This window comes from Echiichthys vipera (genome assembly GCF_963691815.1).
Source record: "Echiichthys vipera genome assembly, chromosome: 6".
NCBI classification, from domain to species: Eukaryota; Metazoa; Chordata; class Actinopteri; order Perciformes; family Trachinidae; genus Echiichthys; species Echiichthys vipera.
This window is the reverse complement of record NC_139831.1, coordinates 21,802,613-21,825,841: the sequence shown is the minus strand read 5'-3', so window position 1 is coordinate 21,825,841 and position 23,229 is coordinate 21,802,613. Positions and strand designations below refer to the sequence as shown.

Sequence of the window (23,229 nt, the reverse complement as noted above, 5' to 3'; positions counted from 1 at the left end):
TTTAACTTAAATCTTTAATTCTTTATTTTGTCTCCTACCCTTTTGGTGTAGTCACATTTTTAAATGTTACAAGACTTTCAGCATCAGGAATGGGAAGAGTATTTATACATTATTCAAACGAATATCTACAAGTTGCCTAAATTAGCTGGTTTTATTGTGTTACACTTTCTGGCCCTTTCTTAATTAGTTAAATCAGGTATAAACAAACTGTAAACCATGTAGCTCCTTTACTGTAAAATTATCTGAACCAATTTTATGTGTTTGTGCAAGTGTTATTGCTTGGGTTTATTTAGAATTCACGACTCACTATTTAAGCACCAATTTTTTTGACACTGAAGAATTCTTTCACACAAGAGGTAAAAAAAATACCTTGTATCTATGGTCTGTATGACATGACATGAATACAGTTTTATACGATGATTCTCATTGGTAATGTCACCGTATATTGTTGTATTCAGCTGTTTCTTGCTGATGCTACAAGGTCCCTGGATGAAAGCAGAAAAAGATTGCACTGATTGGAGTGTTTTTGTTTATATTGTTTTCTATAAAGTTTAGGGGGATTTATTGGCAGGCATGAAAGGATATGGAGAAATGGATTGTATTCATAACCTTATTTTTTCATTAGTGTATAATTTTGTTTAGCTCATAATGAGCCCTTCATATCTACATGGGGATTGATTCCTCTTCCATGAGGTCAGCCATGTTGTACTGCATGTTACTACAGTAGCCCAGAATGGACAAACCAAATACCGGCTCTAGAGAGGAATTTTTGCGTTTTGATGTTAAAGGAGGGGAATAACATCCATTCTTTGAAAGCTTTATCTCTTTCAATTTCCAACAAAAATAACATGGTGATAGTAATTTGCAGAAATAAAAGACATTTTGACTTGCCCAAGGCATCTAGAGATATGGAGTCCTCTCCGATATTACATTATTGACAAGATGCGGATACTGAACATCCTGTACCTGCAAAGATACACTACAAACCCAATTATCCCCTACTGTATATGATCCCGGTATTGCTAGCTTTGTCCCTTTTTTTTAAACAAATGTCATGATAGCCTAGCTGCTATGAGAGCTGGTCAGATTAAATGTTTGCTGCCCTGCCAGGATACTGAACACAACCTAACCAAGTCCTGTTGGCTAGCCTGATGGTGAGGCTGGGCCAAATAAATACCATGGGATGAAAGAGAAATGAAGGGCACGTTGACACTTCATAGGCTCAGAAATTAGGATTTTTCAGTGCTATTTGGTCCTGTATAACTACAACCATAATGGTGAATGCACAGTTTTTTGTCTCCTAACATTAAACACAAGGTTGTGTTGACTTTGTGCTGTCTTTTTAACATATCTTAAATATGTACAGCTTAAATCAACGAGTAAGTAAAGCACTGTCCCCAAGATAAGATTCTGAAGTTGTATTGCACTTTATTGCAAAATTTAGTGATTGTGATTCTGAGCAGGCAGGAGTCTGACAGAGAGACGTTAGCAGAATAGAGTTGGTAAGGAAAGGGAGGGAGGGAGATACAATCACAGATGTCTGCCAAATTCTTTCAGGGGCCTGAACTTTGAGGAAGTCTATCATAAAAGAAAATGAAAAATGTTACCCTGTCCCTCCTTCCCGAAATCCCTCAACCTCTTTATTTTACTTACCAAGATAGTGGTGACAATGTAAGTTCTGTTCTGAAGGCCGTAAGTTTCGTTGCTGCCTCTCACGAAGCTGGCAGTAGTCACATACTTTTCATCTTCATTCCAGTAGCCGACCTAAGACGAGGAGAATGTCAAATTCTTATTCATTGACTGACTATTACTATTCAAATAAAAGTTATTTATCTAATTTCTGATGGTGAAAAGGGAGCATGCACCTCCTGAGACATGTTTTGGCGCAACTATACAAAAGACATGGTCATTTTGAACAACACGTTAGAGGAAGCAATTACGTATAGTAGGTTCGTTTTTGCCACTATTTGGATTTACTTTAAAAAAAAAAACAACTGATGGGGTTGTTAATAACACACATAAATCTGTGTGTGTGTGTGTGTGTGTTTGTGTGCGTGCACATTTGTGTGTAAATGGGATGGGGGGGGGGGGGGGGCGTTTTTGGCGAGATAGACCCGCCTCATTCAGGGTAGTCAACCATAGTGGAAACGCACCTATTGTGGTATTAAATTGTTGTTATTATAAGACGTCTCTGATGTAAATTTTCCAACAACATTATCATTTTTTCCACTTTGGTTTTCTTTATGTTTCCATTTCAAAGTATTTTTAATTATTTCATCCCTAGTTATATAGACACGGTATGTTATGAAAAATAGTACATGGTGCTGATTTTACACATTAATGGCTACTGAAGATAATCAGGATTTTAAATGAAAAAGAGCTTTTTAGAAATTAAAATTACACCAGAGTAAAATGTCAAGATTTTTAAAAAAAGATGGAGGATAGAACCTTGACTCTAATTGGCTTTTCCTGCTCAAAACAAGTGGGATTAATAATGTGATTATTCTAAAATGGTACTGTTTCACTTCAATGTAAATAGGAGTAAGTATTGAATACATGTGTCGTAATTTTCCATTAGTGAATAACTGTTTTACTCCTAAATTCTCTCTGCAGATCATTCTGAAGTGTAATCCCTAGAAGTTTGAGTAATATGGATCCAAACCTTTCTTAGATTTATTGAATACTGTGAACCGCAGGGTTATTCCACTAATAAGTTTGCAGGAACAGTTTTTAAACAGGTTCTTTGAAACAGGTAATAATAAATATCTAAAATTGGTGCCTGAGGATACAGACTTACCTTCTTAGGTCCAGAGGGGGCCAGTTCCATGACGCTAACAGTGTAGTTGGTTCTGCGGCCTTTTTCATTGAACTGAATGTGACCTGTCAATCCATCTATACGGACCTGTAATGGAGTCACAGATATTGAATAACTCATTCACAGGCTGTGGTTTGGCGACAGATGGTTAAATAATGGCAGCTGTTAGGCATAATATTCACACAGTCCATTTTCTTCATGTATGTGCTGACAGCAAGCAGTTTCATGTCACACTTACACGTGATGCATGTTGAGCAAAGCTTGCATGTATTTGTATAGTATTCATTTGTAAAAGTCCACTGTGCCTGGTCCCTGCGGACGTGAATGACAGACGGTGTGCATGTATGTGTACAGTGCAGAGTGTTTGTCTTGGCTGTGGGATAGAAATAGAGTTAATTGAGCGAACACAGCTTCAATCTCCAGTCCATCCGCAGGCAGATGGCTAGATTGACACTGAGCAGGCCTCTGCACAGTCACTCTGCAGACAAAGCCTCAGGCCACACACACACACACACACACACACACACACACACACACAGACACACACACACAGACACACACACACACACACACACACACACACACACACACAAACACGCACATACATGCAATTAAATACACATGCCCTCACAAACACAGTGTATTTATTATCCCTCCATACTAAATGGATCCAGGGTACATAAATGACCTATTTGACTTTTGTGCTTTTTTATTGTATATTGTATTTCTGAATATGTTCCTTAAACAAATATATTATTTCAGATAAAGTAAAATAACTGTCCTTGTTCCTTGGTATATACATGCTATTACATGCACGAGTGACTGCGTGTCTCCATGAGACACTGTGAAGTCTCAAGGCCAGTCCAACACTTCTATTTTCATGGCCAAATATTACATTTCTAAACTCAATTGCTGATGTCATATTCCATGATGATCACGGCTGAGAGTTATTGCCTGCAGGATTTGTTTACTAGCCATGATGTCACATTTGATACTGGAGAGCTCTCCTACAACTTAATGTGAACTTTACACGACAGAATGAGACCTAATCTGTTCAGCCAGCCCCAACTCAAGAGGCATTAGCAAATGTGACACTCAAGAATTGTATGTATGTATGTGCATGTGTGTGCATGCATTATCATGTTCCTTTGTATTCGCACAGACCTGCTGCAAGGCTCTCTGGATGTCTATGCCCTGTCCCCAGGGAGCTGGTGGGTTGGCAAGACACTCTCCAGCGTTGCCTCTGCGAGAGATGTCTATCCTCTGTCTCCTTAAGTTCTGGAAGGCCGTGGACATGACTTTCACCCCGTCATATGTCAGAGCCCCTGTGTACTGTAAAGAGAGAGCAGACGATTACAACTGAAGGGAACACAGCGGTAAAACCATGATATATCTCTTGGCTAATGAAAGACATGGCAGCAATGAAAAGACTCAACAAATTGCAAAAGTCTCCCTCAGCTTTGCATTTACACCAGAACATAATTTTGTTTTACTTATACAAATTATGTATATTTTCTGCACCCTGAAAAAAAATGGATTTGGAATCTCAGCTGGCTGGACAGCTGCTATGGTTAAAAAAATGGTAAAAAAAAACATAATTATTTAATAGCAAAAATCCCAAATCAGAGTCACCTAACTCAGATAGGATCGAGGGTTATCCGTTCACCAAATTTAATGAAACTCTTTCATAGCTTTTTGCAATATGCTGGTGACACTCACAAACAAACTAAATGACAGGGGAAATAATAACCTTCTTGGTCAAGGTTACCATAACCTCAAATAGAAAATCTTATCACAACCCCTGAGAAAAATAGCCATCTTGATTTAGTTTACGCTATTTTAAACTTGAACATCTCAGCACATCCTGTGCTTCCCTATATCCTCTCTCCTAAAAGACAGAAGAATCAAAATAAAAGGAGGACAGATCAGAGAGCAAAGCACTAATACTTTGAGTCCACTCTTGGGCACTTTGGAGTCTTTGTTGTCAAACTCCATCCACTGCTGGACGACACGGCTGACGCTGGGCTCAGAGTTGTTGACGAGCTGGAAGCCAGTGATGTTCGCCCCACCTTTCCTCAGGTCTGTCAGGTCGATGTCCAGGAAACCCTAAGACAGGGAGTGGACAGGAAGAGAGGTGAACGAAGAAATAGATAGGGAAAGAGATATACTTATAGGTAATGAAAATAACTATTTATTTCATCGGCACAACACATGATTACACTGGTTGCATGTAAAGCAGAGGAATTTACTGAAATTCCTGGCAGTGGACCTTAAACCATACTTGCTTGAGTGACAATATTCCAAAATTGTGGGGTAGTCGCACTAGATCAGTGGTTCTTTATGGTGGCCTCTGCGACACGCTGTACATTTATATGACAGACGTAGGTTTTCTTTTCTTTTCATCTATTTAATCATCTTATTAACCCTCAGATTTAAGTTGGGACCATCAAAGCCCAAAAAATCAGGCCCAACACCCAAGTCCAAACGACAGCAGTTTCTGGCCCAAGCCCCGCCGTATTTTTCTCTCTCTCTCTCTTTATATATATATATAGATTCAAGCCCGGGGGAATATTGTGGAATTACAGCCCACCCTGGAGTCAGGAAATCAGGGGAAAAAAATTCATTCAGCTACATTTTACAGACATTCCTTTGGCCTTTTATTTCTTGTGGATTGATGGATTATTTTAACTGGAAAAGCGGTTCAAATAAAACACAAGAAAAAATAAAAACGTTTGGGTTGAATTGGTCATACATGTGCAATCCTCTGGTGATGCTTCATTTCACAAGTCTAAAAGGTTTGGAACCAGTGGTCTAGTGTGTGCACCTGGCATTAGAGGGTAATTCTGCACAATGCCGGAACAAATCCTTCTTTTTCATTGAGAGAGGTTTTCCCATTGAGCATACTTCCTCCCTGTCTTTACTTATGAGCAAGAGAAGTGAGAAAGACAATAATAGAGAACCTCATTTCATGTCTGTGTTCAGTCCGAAGCTAATCTCTTCCAGACTGAGTCCTCATAGGCTACTGTTAACAATGGCTGGATCAAAACCCTATAGGCTACTGGGAACAATGCAAGGGATGCCTCGGGCAAAGCAGAATGGAGAGTGAAGTGATTTACTGTAATGGTATCTTCTCCATGCATTTTCCCCCTGACTATTATGTGGACAAGTCTGTTTTTCAGAGTGGAAGAAAGGCAGATTCAGTCTCTCAGCAGGCTGCCTGTCAGCGCGGGGAGAAGAAGAGGTAGGCGATTGGGACCGGGTGGGAGTTGAGACAGAGCAGGGGAGGGGGAAGAAGATTTGTCTGTGGTTTGTCGGAGATTTAAGAGCAACGTTTTGACTGATGACAGAAAAAGGTGTTTCTCTGGTGTATCTCTTGTTCACCAGGCATCTGTCTGACAACACATAACTTTCTATCTACGGTATCTCCCTCTTCTCTGCTCTGATGTTATCTGTTTCATGTCATTTGAAGCTCCTGCTCTCTCTTGGCCGTATGCCTCACTCAAATTCCCAGTTGTTTATTTTCTCTGATCTTCACATCCATACAGGCAAGAAACATTAAGTCCAAAAGACTAACTAGCATAAAGTTCAGTTCTGGTTTTGGACATGGTCACAGGTACAACATGAAGGCTGTACAGTAACTCAAGCTATATGGCAGATAAATTCAAGCAAAGGAGAGGGCCGATGTTCAGTCTCCCCCTCCTCCTCTCACTACCATCACCATCCCTAATGTTCCTGTTGTTGCCAGGTGTCCATATTTCTCAGCTGAGCAGACAGACTAGTGTCTTTTTTCTGCTCCATGTATGAGCTAATGCGGTGCAGTGAGCTGAAGAGGTTACTATAGAAACTAGCCTTTGCCAACATGGCAATTGGGAGTGGGGGTGGGCACTCTGACATATATTCTAGCCACATTTTAATCACTGCAACTTTTTTTTTCACTATCACGCACACACAAAGCTGCAGATAATAAGTAAATTAGCGCAATTCTGAAAATGTGCAAGGACATAGAAAAAGTCACTTTTGCACAAACCTTTTAATGGGCCCATTATAAATGACTGTGGACACTTTGCGTATCAGCTGTTATTACCGTCCCGAGCCTTATCATTCAAAATTGAATCTGGAAAACTGGCCAGATAAGAGAGATTGAGCCAATCTAAAACCCCAGCAGTGAGAAATTGTTCATGTCAGCAGCTGCATATTAATGCCGTTATTACTACAGCTTCGGTTGATGTCAATTTTCTCTTCATTTGGTTGCATTCAGAGAGTCTGAACAGTGTTGAAGGGGCCCACCATTTGCACTGAGGAAATGGCAGCAGACAAAGAGAGCTAATGGATATAAGCTGGCATACATTCACCGCCTGACCTTTTTCTGTCACTGTGAGTCTGCATAGATTTCTGCCTGTCAAACACTTCCCACTTGTGAGTCTACTACTGTGCTGCTGTTATGTCTGCAGGTTTAACACTACAGTGAAAGAATATATGAAGTATCTGAAGAGGAAAATGGGATGATTATGGAACATAAAAGACATAAAACCAGATCATTTAGGCTAAATTATTCAGCACCTGCAAGTCTATTAAACTGGCAATAAAGCATAGAAACTCTGAAATCCTGTTAAAAGCCACATTTAATAGAGATGCAACTTCATTCATCAAGGCATGATAGTGCATCGACAAGGATAGGAACATTTTCAAAGAAATCTAAATAGATAAAAATGCAGTGATTTATTGACAATCCCTTACCAGGTTAGCCAGGATGTAGTGGTAGCTCTTTGCATTCTTGCCTTGTTCGACAATCTGGAAGACAACGTCAGAGGAGATGTAGAGAATGAAATGCCTCTGTGATATAAAAATAGACGCTTGGTCTAAGTGAGAGTGTGTGTACAACTTGGAGAGAGGTTTTCAATGTCTCGGCACAGTACACCTAGTAGAATACACAGTACTTGACCTTGAAGTAGGTTCGCAATAAAACTGAGAAAAGGGATTAAACATGAATGCGAGTAGCTTAACAAAGATCAGCTTCAATATGTCAACATGTATCAACAAGCTCCATATAATAAAATTGAAACAGCGATGGATAAAAATGCACTCTCTTCTCCCATCTCGGTTCCTCTCTTTTCCTGTCCCTTCCTCTCCTTTGTTTTTACCTTCGCCACACACCCAAGAAATCATTACCTACCTTTCATGTGTTAAAGACAACCAACTAAATGAATGAAGTTGCTTATATATTCTTATTATGACGTGTAACAAAATAAAAGGCTATTATTTGAAAATACTTTAACGTGTCGTAAAATCATTCTTCAGTTTGTAAATATAATATTTCATGTTTTATGTACTATATTTGCCTCCCTCCTCCTCCTTATCTTTTCCCCCCGCCTGGGATGATTAAAGTATTTCTGATTCTGATTCTGATACCTATTTTCAATAGTGTTCCACAGAGAGCTCTGATTTGATCTTTGATCTAATATTTGAATCATTTACAATATCTACCATAATCTAACAATAATCTCATGAAATAATGAAGTCAGCCAGCGCTGAACTGTGCAAAGGGCCCCTCTCCCACGCCGACATCTCTCTTCTGCATGCTCTGCCATCAGTCTCTTACTGCAGCCGAGCACAGAGGGTCAGGGCAGTCATCACAATGAGAGGTGTGTAGTACAGTGCCAGAACTGGTTTATTTATAAATGAAATGTGGACATTTGACACCAGTTTGAATGTAGATTTAAAAAAACAAACAAACACACACACACACACACACACATACACACATATCTCTACTGGTGGCACTCAAGGCAACTGCCTCAATAAAGAGACTGCTGTACTGTACAACAAATGTGAGTGTGTATATGTGTCATCACAGCATACTGAGCAGTCACATAAAATAAGGCCATGCAGGCAGCACTTATTCAAAGCCATGCGCCATCCAATGAATAGCCTAAGGACAGCAGAGAGAGGCTCATTCCACTGTCTCTGTTCAGGCACTATGCATGACCGCACACATTTTTCACTCCTCTACCTCTCTGTGAGCTTTATTCCTTGCGTACACTTGGGGGAGTGCACTCATTTGTTTGTGTGTTATGTGTGCGTGTCTAATGATTCTGTAGGTCATGACAGAAGGTGGCATTTGTTATTAATGGTGACCCCAACACAAGGCTGGCCCTGCGGCTGAGCCCTTGGCAAGGAAAAACTGAAGGGAAGGAGGAGAGAGACACACACACACCAGCGCTGACACCAATACAATCGACACCAGGGAAAAACACACATTACTGCCACAGTGGACTATCAAATGGAAATGTTTTGGATGTGAGTAGCGTTTTAATTATACATGCAGATTTGAAGTCATTCAGAGTTCAATCCCAAGAGAACGGGTCACTTTACTGTCTCTCAGTTGGAAAACATTTTTCGAGGTAGCTCTTCTGTCACGGTGAATGTTCTCTAAGGAGACTACATCAACATTCAGTTTGTGTGAGACGTGGCCCTTAGGAAACTGTCAGTGACATTATCGTAGGAGCATCTGTGTACTGTATGAGATGAATGAGATAAACACAGGAGGGAGTTTAAAGGGCAAAAGAGGCAGAAGTGTTGTGTGTGCATACGTGTGTGTGTTTTCGCCATTGTTTGAATGCACAGTCAAGGCAGTTTGCAGCAGATGTGGGTGATTGATGGTGGCCGTCTGCATGGAGAACTTCTCAGGCTCAGCTCCTGTAAACTGGTGAGAACTGATGCAATACCCTTAACTGTAGACACCAGGCCATCAATAACAGCCACACAGAGCAGCCATAGCTTACACATAAAGATGGAGACTGTATTTTTTCATTAAAGTGCATGAATGCACGCTTTTTTTTCTTATTATTATTATAAACAACAATATACTGAAAAAGAAACTATTAAAATCTGAGAAGTCATAAATCATACAAGTGACATCAACATCAAAACAATACAAATATGACAAATGTGTGGATGTTTCCGGGGATACAATTGCCTGTATGCATTAACTGCCTGTCTGTCAAGCTTTCTGTTTTTTCAACACATTTTTTCACAGCCGACTTGTCAAAGCAGGAGAAGCACAGGTGAAACAAAATTTGTTACCGATGGCATAGTTCCATTAAGCCATGTCAGTGAGCCAACATGCAAAACACCAGAGCCCTGGGACTAGCTCACCTAAATGGAATGCTCTCGTTAATTATATCTGTTATTTTCCCGCTATGACATGCCAAAAAAAAGGTCTATAATTATAGTAGCAGATTTACCACTCAAAATCTTTAGTGATTTTTGGAACAATTTTTTACTTGTGTTCCAACAGAGGTAGAGCAATGCAGGCTCATTTTTATCTGGATAATTGTGTTCTCAGCTGTATGCAGCTCTGTATGTTTCCCAAGGTAAAGGGATGTTGAAATCAGCCAGCCACAAATTAAAATCAACTAATGTTATACTCTTTGAAACCTACACCGTCAAGACAGTTTTCTTGACTTCTTGCCTTGAATCGGGTAAGAAAGAGGCTGTTGGTAATTTGGTAATTTGACTAGCACAAATCAAAATGGGCATTGTTGTTAGTTGTCACGGTGACAACACACGTCAGTGGGGCCATAAAGTGTCGCAGCTCGCTGGGAGGAGAGCGAACCGATGCAGCAGCCAACCAGCTGGCGGATTGCTAATTAGCCAGCTTGCTAATTCTGCCCTGCCCCCACACACCACACCAATCACAGAAAACGAACCAAACAAAGTTGTCACTCATCTGGCAATAGAAAGGTGCTTTGCTACACCATGACAGAATGCATAAAAATGCAAACGCTCTGACCATTCTGCTATGTTTTAATGTAAATGTCCTTTCTATCGAATTTCATTTCTTGGCTTAAGACATTGGCTCTTCACAGTGGCTGAATGGATATTTACTATTCAAACAACATTGGAAACGTCCATCTACCTTTATTTGATTGCAATTTGAACAATTCTTACGATGAGGAAACCAGGACCCTGGGAAAATACGAATTTCCCAGATCTGATCAGCTCTTGTTAGCTAGCAAATAGCTAAATTTAGCTGCATGTATTGGTTTAAAAAAAGCTGTCTCTGGCTGAGTTTTTAATGGTTCCAGCTGACTCTTAAACAAGAAACCTAAAAATGTACTTGATTAGTGAACAGTCAGTTATGATGCCAAGATTGTTTCTTTTTGTGCAGAGGTGAGTAAGTGATGATCCTATCACAGAGGAACTGTCGACTCCAAATGCCAAGCCTGTGTTATTTAGTATCTCTCCTGTCCTTGATGTTCCAGGAGAATAAACACCACAACCAACCCCCACCCTCCACTTATATAAGATGCACCGATCCAGTTTTTTTCCCTGATACAATCCAATACAGATACCTGGACTGAGCGTATCGGCTGATACCCAATACCCCGATACAATACTACTGTTGAATGAATGAACCGTATACCTTGCTATAGGCATCAGGCTTGACATAAACATCTAGCCTTGCTAGAAAAAGATAATAAATTAACACATATATACAGTGAATGTACTTAATATTATTTATTAACAATAACAAAGTGTACATTAGCAGCGGAAATAAATGAATAACACTTCCATGTAAGGTGCACTGCAAACAGATATTTTAAAATGTCATATAAAACTTGAACCGGTGTTGCAAACATAGAATTGAAGTGACTAGATCATTGTAACTGTATTGCTGTGTATGATATTAATAAAAAAGAAAAGACTGGATTGGAATGCTGGATCTGCCTCATTCATCCGATATCCGATCAAGCTAATAAGTTAATATCGGAACAGATATCCGATCCGGGTATCGGCTCATCATCTCTAATTTATATAGACTCCTTTTTCCTCCTGCCACCATCTTTTTTCATTCAATTAAAGCATGCACATGCTTGTTCTGAAGTGTGTGTTTTTTAAAATTGTTCAATAGAAGAAGTCCTTGAAACTTAACATGCAGGCTAGTTACCAGCTGTGATAGCAACGCTATTTTTTTTACACCTTGTAAAATCTGTGTGTGTGTATGTATGTATGTATGTGTGTATGTGATTTTGTTACCACAATAGCATCACAACTGTGCAAGATATAATCACAAAACTTTACCAGTAGTGGAGATCAAAACGAAGACCAAGTTTAAAGATGGGTGTGTTCCCATCAGTGGCACCATTAGTAGGGGGTAGGAAGAAGGGTTATTCAACCTTGTAGCTGTTGTGATCCCATCTGTAGTCACTCAGTTTATTATAATCTTAATATGTATCCAGAAGGAATACTTAATTGTCATGTAAATTCCTACTTGTATTATTTGCCAATGCGTAATTTACTATATGGTTTTATTATGTTATGAGGTTGCAGTCTTTCAGCTGAAATTGCATTATACTGTGTACTGCAACCTAATTACATAATCCCCTACTATTGCAAAAACAGAGAAAAGCTCTTTACCTTTTTAAGGATGCCAGTGAGCCTCTCAGTCTCACAGTCGATGATAATTTGGCCCTCCTTCCTCTTGTCCAAATCCTGGAACACTTTCAAGAACGAGGCCTCTGTCATGGTCTCCACATTGACCGAGGTCACCAGCCAGTTCCTCTCAGCTGCAGTGTCCAGAACCTTCTGCAGCACTGACAGGCCTAGACAGAAGAGTGGAAAAAGGTAAAACTTTTAGTTTTTTGGGGAACAGCAGGAAGTAAGTTCTGACTGAACTGGAAAAGAACTGTGTGAGCATTTAACTTCTGCAAACACATGTAAGATGAATTAAGTGATGAATGACTAGTTGACACTCAATCCCTAAGTGTCTACACTTAGTATACTTTTTTAGGCATTATGAGAAATAACTTTTGTGCTGGGGAATCACATACAGTGTGTAGTTATAGTATGAGCTGAAAGATTAATCAAAACAATTTGGGAACAAAACAGAAGCTTCACAGAAAACTGCTCTTGATAAGCTAATTCATCAGAACCTCCCCTGTAGCTTCAGTGATAAAGTATAATCAGTGGGACAGTCCATTAAGCCCTCTGACACATACAGGTGTGTTTTTCAGCTTGCACAGCACTGGGCTAAATAATCACCACTTCCACACTAACAAATAATCTGCTAGTGTATCATCGTCGACGACACTCACAGCCAGCTTTATGTCCACTGAGCGCCAATTACAAGGGGCGTTACTCAATTACACTGTTGCTGATATGTTGTGGAGACGCATGAGCGACACAGAGGGAGATGCAGCCAATGGGCTAAAGGCTCATGCTAAGACAGGAAATAAAAGGCGATTAGAGAACATATTGATTTTGAGCTCTGATTTACAATCTGAATCACTGTTGTACTCCTTTGCTGTTGGCGGTAGACCCATCAGATTCCTCTCAAGCTGGCAGCCACAGTTGTTTAACTGAGTAAATCAAGTAATTTCACCCGCAGCAGACTGGCACACATTACCTCAAATGAATCATAGCAATGACACAATTTTGAAAAAGTAAACTAATACATGATGTAGCTGTATTTGTTTTTCCTCCACTAAGCTGGCAAACACTATTAGAGCCTATACATAATGTGTTTTGAATATCCTCCATGCTTGTTTGCTCATGTTCATACAGGCATTTTATGCATATTGAACAAATGTAAATAATGCTTATCCACAACAACAGGAACACAGATGCTGTCAAAAGAAGAATGAGAAAGGCAGTCACAGCCTCTGAAAGATGATTGCCTGGCCTTATTAAAATGCACACCAGCTGCTCTCCAGGCAGTTCATGCTGCCTATTTGACAATAGGTCATTAAGAAATGAAATGATGGATGCTGTTTCACCTTCACATATGACCACAAAACAGCAAATGCAAATAAATTACACACACCGCAAAAAAACGATTTGTGTAAAAATGGACATGTAGAGCCTTTCATGGTGTCTCTATCCGTTCGATGAGTGAATAATTGCGGTCCTTGGTGCTGACAGATTCAGTAGTAGCTGTGAAACTGATGATAGGCATGGGAACAGAAGGGGCAGTTAATCATGGCCATGAATAAGGCCAGTGGGTCCTGAGGAGAATGGACAACTGTCTTTGAATGGAGTCCTGGAGTCTGTAAAAGTTTCAGCACCATGGACAGCATGCATTATAATCTAACCATAGAGTCTGACCCATCACTTTGAAAAGGAGGATCTGTCCCACTGAAGCAGTAAACTACCTTGTATCTTTTCATTCCTTCTTTTTCATGATCGTACGTCTTTGCAAATGTTTTTATGTGTGTATTTATCTTTTTATCTTGTTCTGCATCATGCAAATTATGTTTTAGTGCTTGAGCAAGACTAAAATTAATATCAACGTAATGCTTCATGTTGGGAATGTTTTGCACTGAAATGTAAAATAGAAAGATCTGGAGTTAACTTTCCCCTCAATGCTATCAGTGTGTATGGACTATTACATTTCCTATCTTTTCGTATCGCCCATCTATTTCCATTCCTTTCCTGATGTCTTCCCTTTTTAGTCTTACTATTTGCACTGAATATCCTCTTGCCTCCTCAAATGTAGCTGATACACCCCTATAAGTCAAAGGCAGCCTGAAAGTGAAGCTCGTTAGACTGGCCAAGGTAAAAACGGTCCTCCGAAGGCATCCTGGAAGAGAATAATATCATAATAGAATCTGGCTGCCATAAGCATCCTTTTAGCCAGAGGCAATACACGGAGACCTGGGCACCGGGCAATCGACAGCAGAGAAAATAACACTTTGGAAAATCATTTCCTGAATATTGTTTATGATAGGTTTAATGGGCTATTAAATTTGTTTTCTCATTCTTGGCTTTTGAAAATGAAAAAGGGAGACACTTTTATTAGCGGATGCTGCGCAGTAAGACGCTATGATGCTAATATTTTTTTTTTAAAGTGAAATAATGTTAACATCCCTGAAGTGTTAAGAAAGTGACACTGCATATGGTTTACTCGTGTGTCCTTGTCCACTTCAGATATTGATTAAAACACCAGAAGTATATTTTTAACATAAATACATGTCTAATATACTGTAAATATATTATACTAGACATTAGAGGGTTAATAATATAAGCAATATCAATTCAAGTGCTAAAATACAGTATTATTATTTGGAAATAGCACACACACACACACACACACACACACACACACACACACACACACACACACACACACACACACACACACACACACACACACACACACACACACACACACACACACACACAGAACTGATAACTTCCTCACAACTAAATATGATTTTTCTTAAAGGCTTAATACAACCCTCTAGGGAGGTTGGCCTAGAGTGTAGTATCCAGGCAACAGAGGACTTCTGATTCCACTGGCTACATCCCACCATTCAATCACACAGGGGCGACCCTGCACAAGCACAGACACTCCGCAACAGTTTGTAAGTTGGTAATGAAGGGATCACAGAAGATTAAAAAAATCTGTGGGACGTGTGTGGTGCTACGGTCATCATGAATCAATAAGGCTAGAGACCACCGTGAAATCTCCTCTGTCAATGCTTGATAGTGTGCGTTGAAGAGTGACATGATGACATCTGTCTTTTAAAGCTGACTTAAGCCTGCTTATGTCTTCCATAGAAGTCAAAAACATGAGTGGATAAAAGTTACAATAATTTGCATGTGCATAATGCACACACATATATAAAGCGTGCATGCTTTTGGGCACACTCATACAAACACATACAAAATTCCCCCTCCCTAGTTATGCTCCAAAACACACAACACCTGGGACGGGTGGCAATATGGAAAGGGTATAGCTAATTGGCTAGAGAGGAGTAGAAGAGGAGGAGGCTGACAGGTGTGGTGCTTTATTTATTATTTATTATGATGTTTAAATTGTATGTTACAGCATTTTTTTGTGTTGTTTTTTGGCATGCTACTGACAAAGAGAATGCCGCGACACTGGTTACTGCTGAGGATTGCTCAATGAAAAGCTTAGTCTTTTGTTCCATTGTGTGATTTATCTTCACTGCAGGTCAATGGTTTTTTTTCTGCATCTGCACAAAGATAGGGGTCGGAAATAAATGTTCTGATGGCTGGTCCTTGCTGCACAATTTCAACAGTAGACCCCATGGCTGTCTCCATGACAATATGAAGACGACTAATGGTCGTTGGTTTAATGACTAGTTTTGCCTCTGGCTGTCTTCATGTGCATGCATTTGGAATGCTTCTTAGAATAAATCCCATGCTGAACAATGTTGGTATTCAATTATGAACGAGGATGATAACGTATTGAAGATAAATATCTATTTATAATTGATAATTGAAAACCTTCAAACGGAATAGATACATTGTCCAAGTGGCTTAGCCCACTTCACAGTCACATTTTTCTATAATGATCAAACATATGAAACATAAAGGGGTCCACTAAAAAATGATAAAGCCAAATATATAATAGTATGATTAAATAAAATAAATGAGTTCTAAGTTTCCTACCTGAGTCAGAACTGTACATGTAGACAAACTTGGTCCATCCGTAGTGGTCGATCACTCCCACTAGTGCATCCTGGAGCTCGGGCCTCAGCTGGATGACAAACTGGTTGGCCGTCTCGATGGGGAAGGATGGTGTGACGAAGCAGACATGCAGTGCTCCGCAGAAGGACATGAGCATGTTGACTGTCTTCCTGTCATACAGGCCGATGATGGCATACACACCTTTGGAGAACTGGGAGCAAACTGCCGGAGAGTAAACAGAGAGAGGGGATATGAAGAAAGTTAGTCTCCGGACTAATTAGAGGATGTTCAGCTGATTAGATGCACTGTCTTGTTTTTTATTGCTAAATGACACCTCCATTATATGTGTACTTTAAATTATGTCCTGTATATTTCCTTATTTGGGAGAGACAGGTTATGGTTCTAATACTGTAGAACCTGTTTACATGCTTTAATGTTCAAAAAAGACATTCATTTTTGTCATGCTGTCTTTCTGAATTTACCTCTATGTCTCTGTCTGAAACATTCGGTTTTAGCAAGTCATGTCACCTAAGTCATCCTCCAGCGCTTTTAAATGTACTGTTGAAAATAGCTCTAGTGGCCTTGCCCTTGCTTCCATTCAGCTACTCTCTGGCATGTTTATGTAGAGCTGGCCAGTTTGTCCATCTGTATGCCACCAGTATGTGTTTGTCTTCAGTGAGATGTGCAGAGGGTGAAGACAGATTAGAGAGGTTAATCAATGCATCCCCAGGGTTCCATTGACATTTTACTGGCAGCAGGAGGTGGTTTGCATCTCTCACATACTTTTCTCCCTCAGTCTCTACATTTTTACTTCTCCCATTGTCTGTTTGTCACTCTGACTTCCTTCACACCCTCTAATATCTTAAAATAGCTCATTTATGTTCACAGTCTTCTCTTTGGAAGGTATGTCCTCTCCATGCTTTCAGCATAGCTTGCTATCTTTGCACTTGCAGGTCTGGCCTGGGCTATTTTCTGCCATGGCGAGGGGTGGGCCTTACTTATCTCAGTATTTACCAAACAGATTGAAGTCGCTGTCTGTCCCTGCGCGAGGGCCAGCTTGCTGCTAGGAGCTGAGGGCAAGACAGAGAAAGGATGGCCCACACCCAAAATGCCTAACCCGTCACAGACCTGCACCCGCCGGGCAGCCACGTGTGTGTGACGGAGATGGGGGGAGCGAGAAATTCAGTGGCATCACATAAAAATACATAGGCATACACGAATGAACACACACACACACACACACACACACACACACACACACACACACACACACACACACACACACATATGCAGTCTCTAGTGCTCCAAAGGCCTGGTGACTCACCCTACTTAAAGCAAGCCCTGAAATAGACATTTTGAGCCTCACCACACTGACTCAGTAACAGAACTATCTTTCCTTCATGGTCTGCACACGCTGTCGCTATTAAATCGACACTCTCTCCGCTATTGCTTTCCACTAGCACACATTATATTTCCCCTTACAATTTTCTAGGACCAATTTCAGCCGTGGCCTCCATGTTCTGCCTGGATGAAAGGTAATGAGAACTTGTTTGACTTTTTGTGCAGTGTCCCATTACTCTACCCTGCAGCAGGTTACCATGTTTCACTGAATATGAATCATATCTCATACCTGCAGTATGTGTATCTAACAAAAAAATACAAAACATGCAGCCATGTGGCATAGACCTCCTGCTCCGAGCTGGCAAGAGAATCATGTGCTCCTCTAATTCGACAAGAGCATGACACAGAATATTAGTGTAACTCAGCAGTCTTGGGTCTCGTTCTGATAGCAGTATAGAGGAGCGGCGTACTGAGTGTGTTTGTGTGTGAGGGGCTTGTTAGTGCTGCTCCACATGTGTACCGACATTGGAGGCAGGGCTGAGAGACCTAAAGTGATCTTGAAGACCCCAGCAACACCTGTCCACCCTGGCACTCTGTGTCTCCTCGCCACAGTTACAGCTGCCTTGGCAGCAGAACTGAGGTTGCCTGGGCAACGGTCTGTTTCTCTGGCAGGGATTACAGTAGCTCTGAGCTGCTAAAGGACTTTTGGAAGATGAAGTGGGAATTGTGAGTGTTTGGACATTTTGTCATAATAAGGTTTCCCCTCAAGGAATTAGCTAATTTGCAAAACTGACATGGCTTTGCAAAATCCTCAGATAATTTCTGAAATAATGCATTTGCAGCCCATTTCCCCTGCATCACATTTTTATTTACACTCAAAACCAACCATAATGGTTTTCCAAAAATCAAAAAGTCTTAAAATACAAACAGATGATGCAGAAAAGCTCACTTGAACGGTGTTGAACTGTCTCCTGGTTTTAAATTTGCACTCTCTCTAAACTTTGTCTATGAATGAACAATAGTAACAATTGATTTGCATTTGGTGTGGTCAAAGAGTTTGGAGCAGCAGGAAAAGGGAGGAAACCTCAAATCCTAAAGGGACTGATACTTGCACAACAGGAGGAGCTGTCAAAAACAACTCACACAGCTACGATCTTCCCTGTTCTCTGTTTCCTGTGCCTTGCAGCTGTTCCTCTGCTTAGCATGAGCTAAATACCAAATGACAGACGTGTCTGTGCCGGCTGCACAAAGAGGGCGTGTTAGTGACAGTTGTTTCTGCATCTGAATTTGTGGATGATGAGAGGATGATGCTGGGGTTACTAGGCATCACTGCATCTTTCACGCTGGTCGTGAATGTGTATAGCCCAGTACAAAATCACATAATACTACTTGACGATTAGTGGTTGTCCATGCAAAATTAAATCTGACTTCGATTTTATGACTAAATTAAAATGAAGTTTTAAAAACTATTTGAAACAATTATGGATTCTACAAATGTATGAAGGGCTTAGTTTGCAGCTTGAAGGTTATTTTACAGATGCTCAGAAATAAAAGAAACAATCTATAATCATTTGTGTTCCCATAGTCCCATATTACGCTAATTTTCAGGCTCATACTGTCTTTCTAATAAAGCATGTTGATATCCTTAATGGTCAAAAAAGCCCATTAGGTTGCTCATACTGTCTGTTGGAATATACCTGTATTCACTCTCTGTCTGAAACACTCCATTTTCCCACCTGTCACTTTAAGGCCCCCTCTCGAAAAAGCTCAGTCTGCTCTGATTGGTCACCAATTCCGGGTCATTTTGCATCTGCACTCTCAGTGTCTCTGTGCCATCACTACAGGCGGAGAATGACTGTAACAACACTGTAGCGGCACTTTCTACCTATATATAGTATAGTTGTGACATCACAACCGTACAGAAGTCCTGACGGCTCGTTTAAAGACACAGTTTCTGAATACAGGCTGTGTGCATGTTGCTGTGGATTGAGCATTTTGACATTTTATATAGCACCTCCACCTGCTTTATAATAAAAAAGAGACATGGATATCTTCTGTATTACAATGTGGGACATTTAAGGCAATGTCAGGGAAATGATCCTCATATCAAAGTGAGACTATTTGAATGGGTACTATATAAATACAGGTACATTTTTGTTGAAAAAAAACTGCATTAGTCAACTGTGTCAAGGTGCCCTTGTGCACGGTACCTGCCTCCCAGCTGCTCCACTGGAGCTACACACTAACCTATTCAGGACTGTAGTATTGAGCAGCTCCTTCGTGGGTGTGTGATTCTTTTTTCAATAGCTCTGCATTGCTTGATATGTTGAAAAAATCAATACAGTTGAATTGAATTTTACCGGGAGCAGTCACAAAACAATTTTTAAAATGTATTTTTTTTTGGGGGGGGGGGACCACAGCCAGGTAGGTTTGCAAGAATCAATATGAGGAACATCTTTTGAGCGTGTTGGCTCAGTAAGCACGTGTACTCTGGACTCATTGGTTTACTGTGACTGCATACAGACTACATATTCTGATATGGATGTTATATACATTATACGCCTCCAGAAACACACACAAAAGGAACACAGGGCTTCTACTAGTTTCCTCCCCTGGGACTTGCATGCCATTATCCTGTGTAACATTAAGGTCAGCAGTACAGAAGGAATTTCACAGCAGCAGGAAGCCGGGTTCAGCTGGAGGGAACTACTGATTGGAGATTTCTTGTTCACCCATCCATAAAGGTCCTTTTTTAAAAGAGCCTCACTACTGAGGAGTGACATATCAAGGGACTACACAAAATATAATATCCAATTAAATAGCTGAATCTCATCAACCGATCAACAATATATCATTCTCTATTCTGTTTCTTCAGTCTCACTGTGACATTCCACAGAAGTCGTGTTTTTGTTCCCCTCCAGGTATAGATGAGCAAAGACCGTGGAATGGAAGCGTGAGGAGCTGAATCCAGCCCAGCTTTCCTCCACCTCAGCAAATCTGCTAGATTGACTCCACCTTTGTTCAGTGAGTCTCAATTCTAGTACTACACCCGAGTGACTACAGAACATAATCTAGACTGATGTCTGTGGAGGTTTTTCCTTTTAGTCAAAACTCTCTATTTCAAAACCCAGAGGAATAAACATTAATGAAAGGAAAACAGCTGACAACTGAGTGCTGGAACCAGAGAATGTAAAACATTTCATTTTTGAACCATGCTAGAAGCAGGGATGACTGGTCTGTCCGTCAGTCGGTCGGTCGGTTGGTTGAACACTTTTGTCCAACCTGGATCTCAAGGTGGATGGCTATGGCATTTTGTAGAGAGATTTATGGTGCCCAGTAGATAAGCCTTAATGACTCTGGGGATCATTTGACTTTAACTGTAGCATCACAAACAAGTCAAAGTTTCCACTTATCCTCAGCAAATACGTGGAAAACTTTAAGTTTAGTGCTAATTGGTAGATCTTACAGTGCTAACATGCTCAACTAACACCGTAAACATTATGGCTTGATATTGACTTGTTAGCTTTGTCCTTGCATTATCATTTAGCTCAAAGAAATGACCGATCTGCTACCACAGCTGTGTACTTTCAGTCCAGATGGTTGATAATTGAATAAAATGATTAGGTTATTATCAACAAAAATGACTTGATTATAGCTTCAGATGGTTTTACTGAAAATAATGGCTTGTCATATTTGTTGAAACTGTCACTATAACCTGTGTTCCTCTGCCTTCTCCTAGTGCTGCTAATGGCATTTGTAAGACTCAATCAAAGTGTCTAACCCAGTGTCAATGACTGCTTGTGAACTCGTATCAAACTGTCAAACTAAATAGTGCTGATCAAACATGAATCAAGGTTACATTACTGTATTTCCACCTCAAAAGTTTTAAATTTATTTTATTGTAATATGTAGCTGTAAAATGAGGTAGTTTATGACCAAGTCGAGCCAAAACCACTCACCTCCCACCAGCTGACGGGCCAGAGCAAACACTCTCATTTTACAGCTACTGTACACTAAGAAGTACTGACTGTGAAGAAGGTCCTTTGCTCATGTCTGAACGGGCACATTGTTGTATGTAATTCTACATCTCCCTCCTGCCTGATTTCCTATTATCTGTTTGGAACAGAAAAACCGGTATTCTTGGGTGATTCAGACTTATATTCACAAGGTACACTATAATATCTCTTCCACGTTTAGTTTAAGGTATCCTTTTAAAAGACGAGAGGGATGATAGGAACAGGGAGGTTGCTGTCCCATCAGGCAGTAATATACACCACCTCTACAAGGGTGAAGGGTCACTCAATCAACCACAGAGCACTTTGAGGGGAGATAAACACATCTGACATCAGACACTGGAAGACACCCACAATCATCCTCCACTCAGCCACCCATGGCTAATAACTGTCAGATGATGTGTGTAATAAAAACAGAGAACATGTTGTGGTCCCTCTGGTCCCATTCATCTTCAGAATTGCTAATCAGCTACATTAATGAGAGGCGGGGCAAAATAAGTCGATATCTGTCTCAAACAGGGGCAGATACACACGCGTTGAGGACCCGCACATGCTCCCTCCCTAAACAAAAGGAAATGCCTCGCTGAGTTTGACAAGAGAGCCCGTCACAGCTTGTGCTTGTGAACAATTCCTTAGGTGATGGGTGGGGGTGGCCTTCCAACGCATAATGAATCATACAGTGCAGAAAGGCTGAACAATATGGGGAAAATAATCTAATTGCATTTTTTTGGACTGATATTGAAATTCAGTATTTATTTATTTTTTATTTTTTTGGGGGGGGGTTCCTTATCTTCCATATTGTTCACCAACACAACATTGTGTACAGTCAATGATGCATAATTATGAAATGAGATTAATTCTCAATAGAATATTACTGACTACTTACTATTATGACTTCTAACTTCAAGCCCTGCAAACATGTAATATACATCATCACTTCAAGGACTGCAGAACAACAGGTCATGGTCATGATTTTTTTGATGTTCACATCGGAGCAAACCCCCTTCACTTCACCCAGTAACTGGAGAACAAGACACACAGATTTTAATTGGGTTAAGGAGATGCAACATTTATTCATAGACAAACTGAAACCCACACTGTATATTAACCACCACTTGACAACTTATTGCTAATTTCGCCAACACCAGTTTGCTCTCAGGGCATCCATTGTCACGCTCTTTCTCTCTCACACTCCACCACACTGAGTTATTCACCAAAGGAGCTACACTACTCTCATAACAATGTTATACGCGGTTGCATCAAAGCTTGCACATGGCATTTTACAAGTTGTTTTCTTTTACTGTCATTCGCAAACTTTTTTTTCTCTCAACATGTATTGGCTTGAATGTTTCCAGACATAACTAAGTAGGAGGGGTTTACAGCAAGGACAGTTTTCTCTCTGGAATTTCCTCCAAACAGTGTTAAGATCTATTCCGCAAATGATTCGTTCCTTGTGTAATGCATCATTGTACTGCAAACAAATGATTTCATCCAGGAATACTTGTGATATTAAGTCAAGAAATTTAAAACAGATTTAAGAGGTGTTTAGGATGGGGTGGGCTTTGCCTTACTGCCTTTCTACCTCTCTACTCCATGTGCCCCATGAAGTGTTGCGCTCCAGAG

General features: G+C 40.3%; 1 protein-coding gene across 1 annotated transcript in view; it reads right to left on the bottom strand.

The window, feature by feature from the left end:
• gria1a (glutamate receptor, ionotropic, AMPA 1a) overlaps positions 1-23,229 on the bottom strand; it is a 75,203-nt gene that overhangs the window by 41,047 nt on the left and 10,927 nt on the right. The window contains exons 3-9 of the mRNA XM_083915191.1: positions 16,235-16,474; positions 12,236-12,420; positions 7,553-7,606; positions 4,763-4,921; positions 3,980-4,147; positions 2,798-2,902; positions 1,654-1,764 (exon numbers count right to left, since the gene is read on the bottom strand). Coding sequence (XP_083771317.1) covers positions 1,654-1,764; positions 2,798-2,902; positions 3,980-4,147; positions 4,763-4,921; positions 7,553-7,606; positions 12,236-12,420; positions 16,235-16,474 — 1,022 coding nt within the window. The remainder of the gene's footprint in view (positions 1-1,653; positions 1,765-2,797; positions 2,903-3,979; positions 4,148-4,762; positions 4,922-7,552; positions 7,607-12,235; positions 12,421-16,234; positions 16,475-23,229) is intronic.